We start from the raw sequence: 18,036 nt of genomic DNA on the forward strand, positions 1-18,036 counted from the left end.
TCACATCATACCGTCAAAATGACTGGGTATCGTGGCTCCCTATTGCAGAATTTACACATAACAATTCCATTACAACTACTGGACATTCCCCATTCAAAACCCTCTACGGCTATAACCCCGAATTCATCATTGCTCCCAATTCCTCTAATACCGTCCCTCAAGCTGATGAGAGAGTAGCCGAAATGAAAGAAGTGCAGAAGGAAGCCAAGGCAACGCTAGAAATAGCAAATGATTGGATGAAACATTTCTATGATCATGGAGTGAAAGATGCACCTATATTGAAAGTTGGACAGAAGGTTTGGCTAGACGCCAAAAATATCAAACAACGGCGTCCAAGTCAGAAGTTGTCAGATCGCCGTCTTGGCCCCTTTGAAATACTTGAGCGAATAGGCAAGTTAAACTACCGGATCAAATTGCCGCAATCATATCAGATTTACCTGGTATTTCATGTGGGATTACTCACACCCCACAAAACTTCCACACTGACGCCTCGAATCACCCCCACACATCCACCCCCAGATATTGTCCAATCAGAAGAAGAATACCAAGTAGAAAAAGTAATATCCAGCAGAAGGCATAGAGGGCAGCTACAATACAAGGTACAATGGAAGGGGTATCCATTGGAAGAGGCGACATGGGAAAGTGAGGAAAATCTGAAGAACTCCCCCAGATTAGTCAGCGAATTTTATGCCATGAACCCTGATGCTCCAAAATCACACTGAATCACTTGTTCTGTCATTCCAATTCTACAGACACCCAGTTTCCTTGAATGGAGACAAAAAAATATCCGACCATCTTACATTCGCGAGGACGCTCATTCTAGAAAGGGGGTAATGTCACAAATTCCAAACATGAACCATTTTTCATTCCTTGGTTTTCCTCCAGCTACTTCTAGTTACCAAACCAATCATGTGACTTCACTTCCTGTCACATCTTCACCTCTTCACATATCACCCATTGCTTCTCCGATTGGCTCCCCTACTCCACGGGCTAGAACGATGTCGCTTCCCAAAGAAGAATCAGTCGGATCTTGGGTTTCTATTTAGTAGCTGTCTTACTCATTTGCTTATATATCATGATGTCATAATCAGTCATCTGCAGTATTGTACGACTCTTTTCTCATTGGCTGATTTTCTTTCACACTCAGATATCTACTATTCAATGTTATGTATATAAGTAGGTTAGTTAGCGTAAGTACTCCTTAGACTTAACCTTTTCGTTCTCTACAGTTGTAGTAGACCTAGACGTTCACGCTCAAATCCATCTTGTTCTCATCATCATCTGTGACCGAGTCCTAGTGGTTGTTGTCTGACTTTACCATTCAGTGAACTCAGGTCATAACAGGCAGGCAGCTTATATACCCATCTAGTTACAGTAGTCTACTTCATGTGTTGAATTTGTATTGACTGTTGACAGGAATCTATTCCACTCTTCATCATCTCATATTCTTACATAATGGCCTTTAGGATAGTTATCTGAAGGGGTTTTTTTGTGAGTTCAGGTGAAAAACCAGATAGATTTGAGAGCAAATGGGGACGCCAAAGGGCATCATTGGTGCTGTTGAGCGCGATGACCTCGAGGGGTGTCCAGGGTCTTACTTGGGGTGCCACTCAGTGTGAGACTAAGAAGCAATTGCCTAATCTCTTTATGAGAGGTCTGCAGGTGCAATGTCGAGCCCTGATGCTCTAGAGAAGGAAGTGAAAGGAAGGAAGAAAAATTGGTTGTACTGAAACATAGCGGTTGCATTAAGCATGGAATGAAAATGACAATGAAGCTGTTGGCAGATTCGGACACCAAGGTACGAGACGTACAGCCATAACCTGTCTTGTCGGTAGCAGCATGTCTCAGAATCAGACTCGAAATAGTACTAGTCATACATTTTGCGCTAATGTAACTTGTACAGCTAGAGAAATATGGATATCATGTAAACTTGGAGATGTGAGAATGGTATATATGGTATCTGATTTTTTAAAAAAGATCCGCACTATCGACCAAGTAGATCAGTCAAAAGTATAGTCAAGGCGAAAATCATAAAAGCTGAAAAGAGTGCTGCACTGTGGCCCACTATGATATGACGACATATTGAGCTACCTGCACGGCAAACAGCACGAAGATGTCTCATTTGATGGTGTGGTTAGCCGTGCGCACCGTCACTAAATGTATCATCAGCCCGACTCAATAAAAGTGAATCATAAATCAAGAAATGCCTTTTCAACAGCGGGCACTTCTCCTGGGATGGCTGGATGGGACACGACATCAGAACCAGCATAAACACAGTCCATCTTCACACCCAGCAGTGGATGATTGCTCGTCCCTTTTAAGAGTGTCAATACAGCATCCTCGTGATTATGAAAATGCCATACCAGCATGACAATACGGGGTCCCATCCTCCTTATGACCCCACCACATCATAGGCAACCACTCATCCACAAGGTTGGCGAGCGTCTGGAGGTGCCCGTATGTGGCTGGCTGGGGGCCGTGTGGTTGGCGCAGTGAGGCGGAAGTGAAGACACATGCAAATATCAACAGTGCTATACATAAGTTGGAGATCTGCACGAGTGTGTGAGGATGTTGTAGCGACTGTCGGACAGTAAATGCAAACCTGGTTTACATACATGATTACACGGAGATCCCCAATTGTGACCTTTGAGGAGGAAAACAGGAAGAAGAATGACAGCCCAAACATCCAGTCTGTAACATTAATTGTTCAAGAAAACCAATCAACGATAATCGTGAATGACGCACATAGCATAAACTTCAGGACAAAAAGGACAAGACCGAGGCGATTCATGAGAAATGCCTTCAGCGGGTTCATCATGTGAAGCCCATTCCTTGTTGCAGCACATCTCCACTGCATTTCATTTTGAATGATGTTCACAATGAGGTCCGAGCAATGCAGCCCAAGTGTCAATGGTCCCTGGATAACCGCCTGGATGACAATGGCCACGATCCACGTCTGAACACTGACACCCCCCGAGGGCATGATAGTGTAGATGAAGGAATAACCAACTTTCCAGTCAGTGAATGACCACGATTTGGACGGAGTGGGGGTGTTCTGTTTGCACCTGACAAACACAGCCCATCCAGCACATGCCACGACGAGCACCCAAAGAGACAATACAACTTTTTGGATGCTACGGTGAGCATTCCACGCTGATGGCTGTACCTCTAATGGTTTTGCTGGACCTTCAACTATATCCAGGTCGACCACGCCACGCATGCACCGGGAAGACACTGGAGTCAACTGTGCGTGGTGTACTAGAGCAGTGATGAGGTCAAAAGGTGAGGAGCTCCACGTCAATATTTCGATGGATCGCATCCCTGCAAATGCGATCGCCACCTGCAGAAGAAGTGCGATTCCCAGAACGAGGCAGGCCATAGTGTCAATATGATATATCATTTTACTGTCATTGAAGTAAATCCGTGATATATCCCTGGAGTCGGCTTACCAAGGCAAATAGTTTAGATGCCATTACAAATGATATATCACCATGTACCCAATATGCACTGCCGCAATTTTGGCAATTTTGAAACTCAGCTTTTGTCATTCCAGGCATTTGGTCACCTCCTCATGTCAGGCCTTCTCACACTATTCCCACACTCCGCATTTTCGCATTTTTAGCCACCTTACTCCACAACACCCAAAACATGACCCAATATGGTACATCCCCACAATTTCAATTATTCCCACCCTCCCCCTACATCATTGCAGCTTCACCACCACACCACAATAGATCCCTGTGCATATATAAGTAGCAGTTTAGTATATATATGCACAGGGATCTATTGTGGTGTGGTGGTGAAGCTGCAATGATGTAGGGGGAGGGTGGGAATAATTGAAATTGTGGGGATGTACCATATTGGGTCATGTTTTGGGTGTTGTGGAGTAAGGTGGCTAAAAATGCGAAAATGCGGAGTGTGGGAATAGTGTGAGAAGGCCTGACATGAGGAGGTGACCAAATGCCTGGAATGACAAAAGCTGAGTTTCAAAATTGCCAAAATTGCGGCAGTGCATATTGGGTACATGGTGATATATCATTTGTAATGGCATCTAAACTATTTGCCTTGGTAAGCCGACTCCAGGGATATATCACGGATTTACTTCAATGACAGTAAATGATATATCATACTGCCAGGATATTGTGAACGAGGAGAGGGAACCCTATGATGCCCCCAAACTCTTACCAGGCGAGTGAGACTGAGGTGTAGGATATGATGAGGAGGACGGTCATGAGACCATTAAGAAGAGCACCGTTTGGGCTGAGCCATCTGCGAGCTGCGGTTATAAGGCGCAGATTCGTGCTGAAAATAAGCCGGGACTCTGAGGCTAGTGCAGAGCGCAACGAGATACCGTGCATTAAGCCTATAGACTCCGTGCATACAGTGACGATGAAATTTAGTGTCAGGCACAGCATCTGTAACTGCAGATTGCTGTCATCCTCCGACAGCAGATGAACCATACCCGAAAGTCCGCGAGTAGAAATAATAACAGTGCCTCCAACGATGCAACAGCAGCTGATGATAGCCGAGAATGCCACTCCAGCGAGGACATATGTGCGATTCGTCAGACCGGGGTTATAGAAATGGTTTCTAGTCACAGTAGTGGACTAGATATCATCGAGTCGGTGTCAGGGAGTGCGTCATCTGCAAGAAGACTAGATGTACTCACAGTCTTCCAATCTTTTTCCATTGGTAGGGAAGAAGCTGCCATAAGAGAGGTCATGGTGTAGAGGGTCAGCACATTATGGCCACACTGGGGCATCTTAAATACGATTTAACACACCTTTGACATACCTCGTTGTCACATCACCTCAATAAACAGTACTTCGAAACTGAATCACATCTCCACAGCTGAGTTCATTGGAATGAAGCAATTTCGGGGAGTGCCGCTAGTCAACATTCAACGTTCCAATATCAATGTACTAACTTGTCGAAACGTCCTGTTCCACCTAATCGCTTAGTACAAAGTTCGCGCTCCTGCTAGCTGTATTAGTCTCGATATGGGCTTATTAGGCCTCCAGGCCTCATGATTTGTGGTAATATATAAAAAAACGATATGTTCTGCACCTTCTTTACGTGTGGTTTGTAGGGTGCTGGCTACAGCACACCGCCATTGAGCGCCTCGAACTGGGTGATTTGGTGGAGGATGAATTTTAATTAAGTACTTACTAGTAGGCGTGACTGTAACAGGTATCGCGCTTGCTGTCAACTACGGTATCTTCGTCCATGGTGCCATCACACCCTGTCGTATTCACAACACAAACGCCCGATTGTGAGTCCTGTCTTTGGGTTGTGTGAAGCAGCCTAAATACTTCACAGAACGTCCCCGATTGCTACATCGACAGACCGCACCGTATCCGTATGGAGGATGGCTGGGGGATCTTAGGTTTGGCACCAATCCAATCGTCTGGAGTTGGGTCAAGTAGTCTTCGGTTTAGCGCCTTGACATCCAGACACAAAGGCGCGAGATCCGTCAGGCTCGAAGTCGCCTGCATTCTATGAGTTAAATCGCGAGCAATAATTTCGTATCACTCATCCCAAGTTGCGAGTCAAAACAGGAACTGAGTAGACCAGCATTAAATATGGTCGAGCTGGTTGCAAGTGTTGTTTGTTCATATTAGAATTCAAAGCCAATACGCGTCACTTAGTGCACCTTTACAGTTACACACTCTACTACTCAACTTGTCCGGCACTCTGCTCCTTCCTTGTGTACTTCAAAATCACAGTTACACTTCGGCGCTTCCAGCGCTTCCTTACATGAAGAGAATTCATGCGTATCACGAGGGTCAGCTTGTGTAACCGCCCGCGTTTTCTGTCGTCGCGCGTGTCGGTAGTGAGTGAATGTTCATTGACGCCTACAGTGTGCCATTAACTCCACGAGGCGTGATCGCTGTTATATGAAGCTCCGGCCTTCCTGAACCATTCACCCTCAGAGATCCTGTTGGCTGATAGGAAGCTACTCGGAAACTGTGGAAATGAATTTCAATTATGTACTGGTCCTACTGATCTGACGAAAGGTCGAATTGATAAGGGAGGACCGACACAAGCGTACTTCAATTCATTTGCGGACGCGATGGGGGATAGCGTAGATGGAAGGGCTGATGGGAACCTTCAGAAATGGAATTTGCGCGACCAAGCTAACCTGATCTGATCTAATCGGTTGTCAAAGGGATGTTCGCCTGGGTACTTAGGCCTATGATCATCTCGGATCCTGCTACTTAATGCAGTAAGTATAATCATAGGATCAGGTGTCCGTACCGTACTGCCCTAAAGTGATTCCTATCAATGTCTGTGCAACCGAACTCGCCGCGAACCTTTTCGTAAAGCCCCAGGCCCCAAGTCGCACGTCTACCAGGGAAGGATTTCTGCCCTTTTTTCCTTCCTGCTGTCTCGCCATGACGTACGTTGCGAATACTGTTCCCGCTGATCACCCGAACTCTATCCGCTCCGAACACAAGCAGCATGATGAGGAGCGGCTGGAGGACTTAGGTCCAAGTCTCAAAAATGTGCCAACGCTGACGCCAGAACAGGAGAGGAAACTGTGGAGAAAGATTGACTTACGGTTGATGCCTATCCTCAGTTTGATGTACCTGCTGTCTTTCCTTGACAGAGGTGCGTGGTTGTCGTAGTAGGTATATATAATGCGTTCCTTACTTCCAAACAGGTAACATCGGTAATGCGAAGTTGGACGGGCTCGTCACTCAGCTTGACCTCACAGGAAACAGATATAACATAGCACTGGTATGCAACATGTGTATTGTTCACCGAATTATCATCTTACGGCTGGACGCAGACGATGTTCTTCATAGTAAGTGTCGTTATGCTGACGAATTGTCGGTATATTCTGAAAGACCATGAAGCCATACGGCCTGTTTGAATGCCCCGCTAAGTTCGTATGGGGCCCGAGTTGTTGGTTGTCTACGCCCTGATTGCAGTCTTTAGCCTTGTTCTCAAAGTAGTCAGACCATCCAGGCGAGTGGTTATGTCAACCTTTGAATGCTGCGTGAATAATTCATTTTGTAGATGGCTTCCAGCAATCAGTGTAGGTCTTGTAGTATCATGTGTGCTGAATTCGTTTGACATACGATAGTTCATTTGGGGGATAGTCATGTGCGTCAATCAGTCATGACATAGTCTGAAAATTCTGAGGGATCTATCGCCAGGACGCTCATGAGTTTAGTGAAGACGTAAGATTACGCAAATTCTCGCCATATTTTTCACTTGATGTTGACCTTGCGTGTTAGATACCCTCAGCTTGTTGGAGTGCGAGCCTGTCTTGGCTTTGCTGAGGCAGGTTTGTTCCCTGGTGTGACTTATTAGTGCGTATAATTCAAGAATTACGTGCAGAATTCTGCTGATGTATCTGCAGTCTTACTTTGTGGTATCCAAGACACATGCTACAATATCGAAGTAAGCTATCCCACATCTACTTGTCTGTTTTGGCATGTTGAAGTGTTCTGCCAGTTGGCTTGTTTTTCGGCGCTGCAACAATTGCGGGTGCGTTGTCTCACTATGTTCATGGGACTTTAATAGCAAAAGAAAAATTTAGGTGCCTTCTCCGGTTTACTCGCCTTTGCGATTGGTCACATGGATGGCATGGCGGGACTCGAAGGGTGGTCTTGGATCTTCGTGAGTTCATTTATGATCAAAGACCGAAGTTATGCTCAAATTTTGCATGCAGTTGCTTGAAGGCCTTGCAACGATAGTCGTAGCCATCATTGCTCTTTTCGGTGAGTGCACCACGTATTCAATCACACAGAGGGCTGACGTATATGATCACTCAGTGTTGGTAGACTTTCCGGACACAGCTGAGTTCTTGACCCCGGAAGAACGTGCTTTTGTTGTCTGGAAGAAGAGTAAGTCCAGTGGCAGATCCTGAGCGTGCGGATGTGATTTAGGTTTCTTTTAAGAATACGACAATTCGTCAGTGGGCGAGGAAGAGAGGTTTGCGGTGAGGCACATCTGGGCCGCATTCGGGGACTGGCAGGTAAGATACGCATTATTACGAGTGTCATCGTGCAATGCGCCTCAATTAACTGATTAGGTCTGGCTTCATATCCTCGTTTTCTTCTCAATCATCGGACCTCGTAAGTGACACCTTTACAGCTTGGAGATCTCAAACGCTGATCTGACGCACTCTTAGTGTACGGTATAACCCTGTTTCTCCCGTAAGTCAGTTGCTAGATCTTTGAAGATGGTATTAAAGATGTTGGTGCCAGAACTATCATCCAGAGGTCTGTTACCCCAAGCTGATTGTCATACATGTGCTCAATCACATTCAGCTTCGGATACAGCACACCGATCAGCCAGTTGCTCACTGTGCCGCCATATGTCGCCGCAAGTCAGTTTTCTTACCCATCTGCAATCTAGCGCGTTAACCCGTTGCATTTAGCTATCACATTGCTCGTTTTCGCATATTACTCGGACAAGTTGAAGATGCGATCCCCCTTCATTCTTGCCGGCCTTGTAATGTGTCTCATCGGCTTTTCAATAAATATTTCCACCGCACCCGATGCTGTCAAGTACTTTGGGACTTTCTTTATTGTGATTGGTAGCTATGCAGCGACACCAGGCGTAATTTCCTGGTACGACATTGTCAGTCGCGTTATGACCAAGCTAACACATGGTAATGGAGGCTCGGGAACAATCTCTCCGGCCAGTACAAGAGAGGTGTCGGCATGGCCCTCCAAATCGGCATCGGAAACTTCAGTGGTGCGATCGCATCCAACATTTATCGATCGCAAGACTCGCCTCGGTTTATTCTCGGGCGTAAGTCTCAATCCTACTTCGTTGCCACTCGCGCCTGCTGACCCGCTGTTTTTCAGACGCACTGGAACTGATGTTAGTCGGGATTGGATTCGTAGTTTTACCAATTATCGTCTTCCGTTACAAGAGGATCAACGCACAGCGCGATGCTGCAGAGCGCCTAGTGATAGAACGGGGAGAGAGAGTGCAATATTCGGACGAGGAATTACGGGAGTTGGGAGATCGTGCGCCTGATTTTAGATACACGTTGTAAGTGATAACGACGGTATAACCTCATGACTTGGTATCGAGGATGCGACGTGTTTTACCAATCATATTTATTGTCTTCTTGGAACCAAGCCTACGCCAACTGAGCATGAGGTATCCTCGGGGTATCATGTAGTTAGTCCTGCAAATAAAGACCATCGAGAATGGTAGATACTGGCAGTAATACCACTACTACCAGACATGTCAAATGACGGCTGTGGGACTTAAGCAAGGGTGGCTTTGGCAGTTCCAGACATTGAGAGACTTCAAGTTGGCCACTTGTCGCCGGGGAACGGCTACTCTGTTATCGGGACGAAGATAGGAAGTGCCATCGGGATCTGCGGGGGCGCCCCAGAGGACGGCTGGCATCTCGAGTAGATGCGGAAGAGGAAGCTGGGGTATGTTGGGCATGTTGGGCATGATGCCTTGAGGCTGGAGCTGCGCAAGCGTTCGCTGGATCATACCGGCGAAAGACAGTGTCCGTTTCTCATCCGTTGCATTAGGGGGTATCTTGGTATCTGTATATTTGCTGCGCAGTTCTGGCGTCGGTTCCATATGAGATTCAGCGTGCATTTCTTCTGTGGTATCATGCGTGCGTCGACGGAAAGTACATGGCTTGGTCGCATGGGGAGAAGATGTTTGGTCTTGTTAGAAGTGGAAGCCCACGCTGAAGCGACCGAATAGCTATAGTGAGCTCAAAAATATGGTCCACAGTGCCCACAATATTACATATCTGTCGATTTATATTCAATCTCTGGAGAGTAGCATGCTAACGGTTGAACCGATGGTGCTCCTGTCTAGCTGTGCATTGGCCGATGTGGACTGAGCACTCACCACAGTCCCGTATTGTTCCCCTTTACTGGATATTAGCCAGCAGACGATTATGTAGGTGTTGTTGAAACTTGACATTAGAACCAAAGTAAGCGACAGACAGGAGCAAGGATTAAAGGTCCGCTGGTCCCGGAAAGCACCGGACCGTTCTTTTCATCACTATCCTGCTGCAGCCAGACGAGCACCCACTCGTCCTATTCCACCACCATACTCATCCATCGCTCCACATCTTAATTGTTTGGAATCCTAAGCCTTTTCACAACGTACAGCTTGCCTCCAATCAATCCAAAATTCGAATCTTTGTACGTGATCCCTCAAGATAAACATCGCCCATATGATTTTAACCACACCCTTGAACGCAGCTACATAGTACTTTTCTGAGTTGTTCCATTCTATCACACAATTTGTATCACTGTCCTGAATGAGTCAGGATCAATGTCAGTAACATCTCTCGTGCCTCTCTCTCTTTGACCACATGTAAACAGATCCTCGATCGTTTGAAGGAACCTGGGAGAGGCTGTCCCAGCTCGCCGTCAAGGGTGCCGAATTTGACTCCCGTGAACGCCAGCCCCATCCGAAATGTTTGAAAGGGACTCGGGTGAACCTTCTCAATCACATCCACACATTATTGGACGACCGAGAGAAGAGTCGACTTATTTGGCTCCATGGCACGGTGGGGGTCGGAAAGTCTGCCGTTGCATTCACTGTAGCTGAAAAGATGAGAGGTCTGAAAGTGACAGAGCAGACGAATGTCGAAAAGCGGCTTGCGGGAACATTCTTTTTCTCGCGCAAGCACACCGAACGTTGCACTACTGGATATTTCTTTGTGACGCTTGTCTACCAGCTTGCCAGCAATTTCCCCGGCATCAGGGAGGACGTGAAAAAAACCATTCATGACAATCCCGCTCTTCTAGATGCCAACAAATCTCTCTGCGACCAGATGGAGGCGCTTTTTCTCCAACCTCTCCGGAGGCTTCGACTCAGGCTACGTGGATGTTCGCCTTTGACGTTTGTCGTCGATGCTCTTGATGAGTGTACCTCCGAGCCCGAGCTTGCTGACCTCATTCTTTTCCTTGCACGGGCTCTTCGTGAGCCTGATCTGCCCGTGACGCACATTCTGCTCACGAGTCGCTCGGAATCGCATATATGTAAAGCCTTTCAGAACGACGAGGTACGCTCGCTGGTGTGCGAAATACCCGTGAAAATTTCTGGGGAGGGCATTGCTACGATCATTTCGTTAGACGGCGCCGATGTTGACAACGACATCTATGTGTTCTTGCGGCATTCCTTCGGAGAGCTGCAAAGTCGGCACCCCCCGATTTCCCGCAGCCATCAAAGGATCAACTTGAGCGGCTCGCGAGTCGAGCGGGCAGACGTTTCATCATGGCGTCTACGATGATGAAGTTTATTGATGATGAAGACAACGATCCTCACAGTCGGCTTCAGCTGATGCTCGAGCTAACGAGTGAGCTGCTACCAGGAACGGAGGTTTACAAGTTATACGACTGTATCCTCTCCACATGTGCTAACCCTAGGCGCGCATACCTACACTTGTCCATTGTTGGTGCCCTTGCGAACCCTCTGCCGATATCACAAATCTCGAAACTTCTTGGCTCTGGCCTGGGTAGGGATGTCGAGACAGCACTGATGCAGCTACGGTCTGTCATGGATATTCCTACCGACAGCAGTCTCCCCGTGAATATCTACCACTCCTCTATTCGTGACTATGTTTCAGACCCCTCAAACTGCAGCCTCCCCCAAGTATACGATATGCCATCGCCTCACTCCCTACTCGCATATTCCTCTTTCCGCTTGATGATGAAAGACATTCCAGAAAGGGCGATCCTCCTAGATGCGCTCTCAGAATTGAAGAGGCATAGCTATGCCATGCAACCACACGACCCCCAAAGATTAAAAGACTCATTAGCCTTCCTCGTTCGGCGACAAGAGCCGTTGTCAGTCCTTACCTGTATGCTATGGCTTAGGGGACATCGCAGTTCAGATTTGCGATCTTGGTTAGAGACGCTGGACGGACATGCCTGGCTGCAGACCCAAGGACGGGAAGACTGGCTGCAGACCCATGGCGGGCAAGATTGGCTACAGACGCAAGGCGGACACGACTGGCTGCAGACCCGGGGAGGACGAGATTGGCTGCAGACCCAGGGCGGGCATGACTGGCTGATGACCCAGGACGGGCATGACTGGCTGCAGACCATGGCCGGGGAAGACTGGCTGCAGACCCACCCCTTGGGCATGCTAGAGTCGCTGCAGATCCAGCACTGGAGCATGCGGGACTGGTTGCAGACCCCATGTGTGCAAGACTCGCGGCAGACCATGCGAGCGCATGCCTGGCTACAGACTCCGCGTGCACATGCCTGGCTGCGGACCCTGGACGGGCGACGGTGGCTACAGACCATGGATGGGCGACGGTGGCTGCTGACTCCAGCCGGGCGAAAGTGGCTGCAGACCCTGGATGGGCGAAAGTGGCTGCAGATCCAGGGAGGGCAGGCCTGGGCTGCCTGGCTGCAGACCCCAGATGGGCGAGAGTGGGTGCAGACCCCAGCCGGGAGAGAGTGGCTGCGGGCCCATGGTGGGCAAGCCTGGCCGCAAACTCCAGATGGGCAACAGTGGCTGCAGATCCCAGCCGGGCGAGAGTGGATGCAGGCCCAGGGAGGGCAGGCTTGGCTGCAGACCCTGGCAGGGCAAGACTGGCTACAGAATCAGGGTGGGCAAGATTGGCTGCAGACCCAGGGTGGGCGAGACTGGCTGCAGACCCAGGGCGGGCAAGATTGGTTACAGACACCCCATGGCTAAGCATGGCAGTCCACTCCTGCAGCATCTGTCTGGGTGATGATAGAAGAATTTTCGAGCACATTGGAAGCAATCAGTGAACAAATCATTGTCCCAGAGTTGCCCTTGTTGCCGGCCTTTCAAGTGGTCCAGCTGTTCAAGAACTTGCCAGATTTCTTGATGTTTCCGACATTTCTGGCATTAAGGCACCAGGATCATTTCACTTCTGCATCACTAGAAGGTCTTTCCCCACCACACAGGGGAATCATCCATGCTATGAATGCCTTCGTGACTTTTGCAAATGAAGCACGAGAACAAGGTCAATTAGCTTCCAATGCTCTCAAGTATGCATGTCAAAACTGGGCCATCCATCTTTCGCATGCCCCCAATCCATGGGATGCCACGCTCCACCATATATTCCAGGCTTTCTGGAATCGTCATCTCCTCTCCTGGCTCGAAATGCAGTGGTGTTTGAAGGGTCTGCGGCCTTGCCTCGTTATTTTATCTGAAGGGCTGAAACTCGCAAAGGTATGTATTTCTAACCATTCTTGTCATTCAGTAGCAAGATCCTAGAAACTGATATTGCCTTGTTCCTTGTCCTTAGCCTAGAACCGTCCACCTGCAGCCCAATCAAGTACCACCGGTCATTGATCCTCAACCCCAGAAGTCGACAATCCAAGCATTGGTACCCACTTCCACTTCCGAAATGTCGACGAGGGAACTGTCAAGTCCCATGCTTGCTGCTCCCACAGAACTTGTCGTGGCCGCACATGCGGGGGTTGCTTCTGGGTCTCGCCTCATCCAACTCACCTCGTGGCATCCCCCCTCTACTCCGTCTCCTACACTACCATTACCAGCTGTTATGGTCCCTTCCCCGAAGCTCCATACCGCTATGTCTCATACTGGCGCATCCAAAAAGCGCAGGTCAGATGAACTTCAGCTCGATAGTGGTGGCGCATGCGAATCTGCCGTCCCTACCCCCACAAAACGCCCGAAACGAATCAGGTAGAGCTTTCAGCCAAAGGCAGGCAGAAATGACAAGAGCGCCAGGGGGTAATACACTCTTTTCTCACGTCGGACCCTGACAGCATGATATAGTCCACGACTCGTCATTAAAATATTCTGTCAGCACCGATCTACAGTTTAATCTCGATAGTCATGGACCAATGAATTCAGGCAGGGTGTCGGCATTGTTCAAGGAACACAGGTACAAGTAGGAATACGTTATCTGAGCCGCTATCCTCAATAGCATTACTATACTCGATAAGCATACATACGCCATTGAACAGCAATCCTACATCAAGTAGTCATGCCGGGTTGGATAGTGTACAAAAGTGCTCCTCGACGATAACAATCATGTCAGATGCAATTTTTCAACTACGTAAGAGGGTGCGCATATGTCAACTCTAGGATATTCATGCACGGATTCCAGTCTTGAGAGAAAGCGTGGTCTTGAGAGCATGAAGAACAAAACGAACGCCGTGGTGGAGAGCCCACAGGAGAGAGACTGAAACGAAAAAAAGATCAATCATGTATCCCGATAGAAATCGAAATGCGGCGTACTGAGTAAAATAGGAAGCCAAAACAGGACGAGCATCCGGTCGCCTGAAAAGACGCATTAGTCTCGTCACCATTTAGAGTACAGAAACTATGCTTACGCCCATGCTGCGCTTTCTGCGCATCCTTCACAGGCCTATAGCCATACGCCTCCACTTCTTGAGCTGGCACACTGGCAGAAGCATAACCAACGCGCCTGCTCGGTCCTGCAAGACGTGCAGGTGCCTCCGCGTCCAAAGCGGAAGGTTCCTCAACACGCGACGTACTAGCCACAGGTTCCTCCGGTTGTTCGTCAGGCGTTACTCGTGGCGTATACATCGGAGGCGCTTCCTCAACAGGTGCCGGACGAAGCGTTGCGGTAGCAATAGCAAGGGCCATCCATTTCTCCCAAGTCGCCTTCAGCTCCTGTGCGGCTCGTGTAGCTGGATGAGCAGCATCCCTTCCTTCACCATCATCCTGCTGCTGCTCCCGCTTGTCGCCGAGGAACGGCCACCCTGTTATCGGGACGAAGATAGGGAATACCATCGGGATCTGCGGGAGGGCGCCCCAGAGGACAGCTGGCATCTCGGGTAGGTGTGGAAGAGGAAGCTGGGGTATATTGGGCATGATGCCTTGAGGCTGGAGCTGCGCAAGCGTTCGCTGGATCATGTCGACGAAAGACGCCGTCTGTTTCTCATCCGTTGCATTAGGAGGCATCTTGGTATCTGTATCTTTGCTGGGCAGTTCTGGGATTTGTTCCGTATGAGATTCCGGGTGTATTTCTTCCGTGGTATCTTGCGTGCGTCGACGGAAAGTCCGTGTCGGTCGGCGTTTGACGATGACAATTTCACCCTCGTCACTCTCTACGTCACCCCAGTGACTTTCACCATCATCATCTTGGCCTTCAGTTTCGACGCTGACAGAGCGTTGTCGGGGGATATCATCAAAGAAGCCCTCGGGTGCAATATCCTCTGGAGTCTTTCCAAGACCGTTCACGATCTCCAAGTCTGCTCCAGCCGCTACCAGCAACTGCAAACAAGGTTTGGATAGCGACAGCACAGCAAAATGAAGAGCCGTATAACCATTCCTATCGCGCGCGTCCAAGTCGATATCATGCGCAATCAGGAATTTCGTAAGCTCCGCAAAGCCCAAGAACGATGCAAGGTGCAAAAGCGTCTGCCCATTAGACGTGGCATGCGAAACGGCAGCGCTCACGGCGATAGTCGATTGGTTGTCGACAGACACGTCAATCATGGAAAGGAACTTGACGATGGTGCTTTCAAAGTTTTCTCCTTCGTCTGAGTGTACAAAGAGCAGTGGTCGTATTTCTCGCAAAGATGACGAAGCGACGACTTGCATCATGTCGTTGGCGTCTGAGGATCGTGGAGGGTCTTCGCTTCCTGCATTTCCGACGATACGAAGGGCCACGTTCTTTGCGTCTTCGATCTTGCCTGTCATCTTGAGTCCGACGACCTGTAGAGCGAGCTCCATTCTGGAAATGAAATAAGCGAGGAAAAGGTAAAAGGCTATCGGTGTGTACATACAGGGCCCTGTCTGACTCATCAGTGTATGTGAAGAGCGAAGGAACCGAGGGGTCGTTTGTCTTCTCGAATCCCGCGAACCAAACGGCGACAACACCCGGAGAGGATTGTGGGGGAAGGACGCAAACTAAGGTGTTGTCGCTCCAACGTTGGGTAGAGCTCGCGCGGACATCTCCAAAGACGCAGTTCAGTTGAAGGACAGGGTGGAAATTCTCGCCAAGGACAGTCACTTCAATACCGCCATGTGTAGGACCACACGCGGGTATAAGACGGTGAATTTTAGGCAGAGTAAGTGAAACAATGGGCGGCGGCGATCCAGGGTTGAAGAAAAGGAATGGTGTCGGTTGCGCAATGAGTTGTGGGATGGGTGGTGATACGGGAGAAATGATAGGCGATGAGATAGAGCTTGATACTGGCGAAATGACTGGATTTAAAACGAATGACGTAGCTTGTGCGTCTTCTGGGTTTTGAGGCCCATTAACACCAAATGGCACAGCTGCGGAAGGAACGGTGCCATTCTCAATCTGAGATAACGAACAAGACGGCATGGGAACCGGAAGGCGAGCGGGCGTAGGAGACCGGGAACTAGGCACTGTTGAAGGCTGAGAGGCCGAAATGCTGGCCTCTCTCACGAATTTCACCGAGTTATTCCTGCTAGTAGCATCGTATGGTTTGGCTCGCTTCTTTGGCTGACCTTTCACGTTCGCTGCCTTGCGCTTCGATGGCGCGCGCTTTTCCGCAAGTTCCACGCTTTGTGCAAGCTGGGACCAGTCAACTTCGGCTTCAGTAAGAGGGTTGAACACGGAATTTGACTTTGTTGTCGACTTGTGGTCATCCGTAATCATAATCGGAGGCGTCGTTCCCGATCCGACAGTACGTCCGGTGTGATCCATCATCGTAAAATGCACATGAAACCCGACCTTTTCACGGTGATGTCGGCAGTAGCATGTGACACGAACAGGAAGTACGACAGACCCCGTGGAGAAGTCAAGGACTTCAGGACAGTTGAACTGAATGATGCTAGTCGTGTCTTCCTTAGTGCCTCTTGGTCGGTCATTGCCATCCTCTGGGGTATCTGAGCCAGACCGATTGGGTCTGACACGAGCGGCGATTTTCCTGGCCACACGCTTTGCCTAAAGGGGGAATGGAGATAGCCTAGGTTAGGCTGGAACGTTGACGACACGGAAATACCGACCTCTCGGTTTCTACAGCTTCCGCAGCTTAGGACGCGATTGTGTGGTAATGTAGCACAGGTCACAGTCGCAGTTAGGTGCAGCATATCCAAGGGAGAAGGGTCTGGTCAATAGTGAGTTTGGGTAAAGGACAGAGAAGTATTGTCATTACCTATTTTCCCTTCCCGACGCGTGCGCTTCTTAGTGAAAGTGCCTGGTGGAAGTTTGAGCCATTTCCACGAACCTACCCTATCGTAAAGATACGGTTCTCCCGATGATGAGCTGGCATGTGCCAAGTCCACAATGACGCGCACTTGAGTCTCAACACGAGACTTTGTGCCATATTCAGGGATATTGGGAGTCAGGATAGGAAGGCTTCACGAATGAAAGATAAAAAAACTAGACACTAAAACAAAGAAATAAACGCACTTGAAGCAAGATTCCCGTGGAGGGAACACTACACGATGCGGAGCAGTAGAAGGATCCCTTTTGCGGGGGCGCGCAGCAGGGGGAGGGATTACAGGTGAGCAGTGCATCTGGGTATGGGAGGGAACAAGTAAAGGAGTTTGCGCAGCAGATCCAATGCTGTCGCCTGTTGGGTGGATTGCTTCCGGTTTCAGACAATCTGGAGTAACTTGAGGTAGAACAGGGGAAGATTCAGCCGCGGAGCAGGCCGAGCTAAAACCAGGGCATGGCACGTCAAGAAGGTGATCAGACAAGAGAAACGTGACAAGACATACTCTTCATAGGCATGCTCATCTATTAGGTCATCAAGTTGAAGCATGTTCTCGTTGTCAGGTTTGTTCGTGACACTGTGCAAAGACTCATTGTCCCAAACACCAATTTCGGATATGGTCTTCCTTGGACGAATTGAGTGATACCAAGCTGATAGTAGGTCATGGTCATGGTGTAGTACAACAGGATGAGTACCGTCAGAAGATTCAGGCGTTGCTGGCGATGAAGAACGAGAGTCCATGACCGTCGTCGACATCACTAACGCGTGTTAAGAAGAGAAACGCAGCAAGGTGGATAGAAAGGGATAAACGTATCTCAATTACTTTACCATGCTTGTCATGTCCACGACCCCGACAACTCCGACCATCTGTTGATTACATAATTTCACTTGAACTGTAAGGTCTTTCAAGAGTCTTTGG

At 48.9% G+C, this 18,036-nt stretch overlaps 5 protein-coding genes across 5 annotated transcripts; 2 read left to right on the forward strand and 3 right to left on the reverse strand.

Annotated features, from left to right (window-relative positions):
* Window positions 1–2,224: 2,224 nt before the first annotated feature.
* On the reverse strand, window positions 2,225–4,721 carry EDB91DRAFT_1305767 (uncharacterized protein; the record flags this gene model as incomplete). Its single annotated transcript, XM_041325041.1, has 6 exons — window positions 4,670–4,721; window positions 4,186–4,607; window positions 2,746–3,434; window positions 2,603–2,691; window positions 2,364–2,580; window positions 2,225–2,314 (listed from the first exon to the last, which is right to left on the reverse strand). Coding segments are annotated over exons 1-6 (1,549 nt in total), but the record flags the coding sequence as incomplete, so codon positions are not given.
* A 1,433-nt stretch (window positions 4,722–6,154) lies between these two features.
* EDB91DRAFT_720948 (MFS general substrate transporter) lies at window positions 6,155–9,118 on the forward strand. Its single transcript, XM_041328196.1, has 23 exons — window positions 6,155–6,191; window positions 6,462–6,612; window positions 6,665–6,741; window positions 6,794–6,808; window positions 6,861–6,889; window positions 6,943–6,972; window positions 7,024–7,042; window positions 7,091–7,110; window positions 7,164–7,187; window positions 7,245–7,319; window positions 7,370–7,410; window positions 7,465–7,497; window positions 7,550–7,629; window positions 7,682–7,730; window positions 7,785–7,856; window positions 7,911–7,987; window positions 8,045–8,087; window positions 8,144–8,168; window positions 8,220–8,234; window positions 8,283–8,341; window positions 8,393–8,585; window positions 8,636–8,769; window positions 8,826–9,118. Exons 2-23 carry the CDS (start codon window positions 6,567–6,569, stop codon window positions 9,017–9,019), a joined length of 1,350 nt encoding a protein of 449 aa, XP_041173528.1. The 5' UTR covers window positions 6,155–6,191; window positions 6,462–6,566; the 3' UTR covers window positions 9,020–9,118.
* Window positions 9,119–9,216: 98 nt separating this feature from the next.
* EDB91DRAFT_1349340 (uncharacterized protein) lies at window positions 9,217–9,928 on the reverse strand (the record flags this gene model as incomplete). Its single annotated transcript, XM_041326014.1, has 1 exon — window positions 9,217–9,928. The coding sequence occupies exon 1, from the start codon at window positions 9,583–9,585 to the stop codon at window positions 9,217–9,219; it is 369 nt and encodes a 122-aa protein (XP_041173529.1). The 5' UTR covers window positions 9,586–9,928.
* Window positions 9,929–12,820: 2,892 nt separating this feature from the next.
* On the forward strand, window positions 12,821–13,642 carry EDB91DRAFT_1305783 (uncharacterized protein; the record flags this gene model as incomplete). The annotated part of the gene is made up of 2 exons (XM_041325042.1): window positions 12,821–13,161; window positions 13,238–13,642. The coding sequence occupies exons 1-2, from the start codon at window positions 12,910–12,912 to the stop codon at window positions 13,640–13,642; spliced, it is 657 nt and encodes a 218-aa protein (XP_041173530.1). The 5' UTR covers window positions 12,821–12,909.
* Window positions 13,643–13,883: 241 nt separating this feature from the next.
* On the reverse strand, window positions 13,884–17,929 carry EDB91DRAFT_721132 (uncharacterized protein). The gene is made up of 8 exons (XM_041328197.1): window positions 17,623–17,929; window positions 17,312–17,560; window positions 17,055–17,257; window positions 16,906–17,006; window positions 15,714–16,843; window positions 14,292–15,661; window positions 14,197–14,238; window positions 13,884–14,140 (listed from the first exon to the last, which is right to left on the reverse strand). The coding sequence occupies exons 1-8, from the start codon at window positions 17,871–17,873 to the stop codon at window positions 14,049–14,051; spliced, it is 3,438 nt and encodes a 1,145-aa protein (XP_041173531.1). The 5' UTR covers window positions 17,874–17,929; the 3' UTR covers window positions 13,884–14,048.
* Between the last annotated feature and the right edge of the window lie 107 nt (window positions 17,930–18,036).

This window comes from Suillus paluster (assembly GCF_016628075.1).
Source record: "Suillus paluster strain FC165 chromosome Unknown EDB91scaffold_63, whole genome shotgun sequence".
In the NCBI taxonomy this organism is placed as follows: Eukaryota; Fungi; Basidiomycota; class Agaricomycetes; order Boletales; family Suillaceae; genus Suillus; species Suillus paluster.

Bases quoted from the DNA above. Each gene is read 5' to 3' on its own strand.
- EDB91DRAFT_720948 (XM_041328196.1), top strand. From the start codon at position 6,567: ATGCCTATCCTCAGTTTGATGTACCTGCTGTCTTTCCTTGACAGAG. The intron at 7,411-7,464 runs GTAAGCTATCCC...GTGTTCTGCCAG, and splicing joins ACACATGCTACAATATCGAA to TTGGCTTGTTTTTCGGCGCT. The intron at 7,630-7,681 runs GTGAGTTCATTT...TTTTGCATGCAG, and splicing joins AAGGGTGGTCTTGGATCTTC to TTGCTTGAAGGCCTTGCAAC.
- EDB91DRAFT_721132 (XM_041328197.1), bottom strand. From the start codon at position 17,873: ATGTCGACGACGGTCATGGACTCTCGTTCTTCATCGCCAGCAACGCCT. The intron at 17,258-17,311 runs GTGCGTTTATTT...TCATTCGTGAAG, and splicing joins CCACGGGAATCTTGCTTCAA to CCTTCCTATCCTGACTCCCA. The intron at 16,844-16,905 runs GTCGGTATTTCC...TTCCCCCTTTAG, and splicing joins GAAGCTGTAGAAACCGAGAG to GCAAAGCGTGTGGCCAGGAA.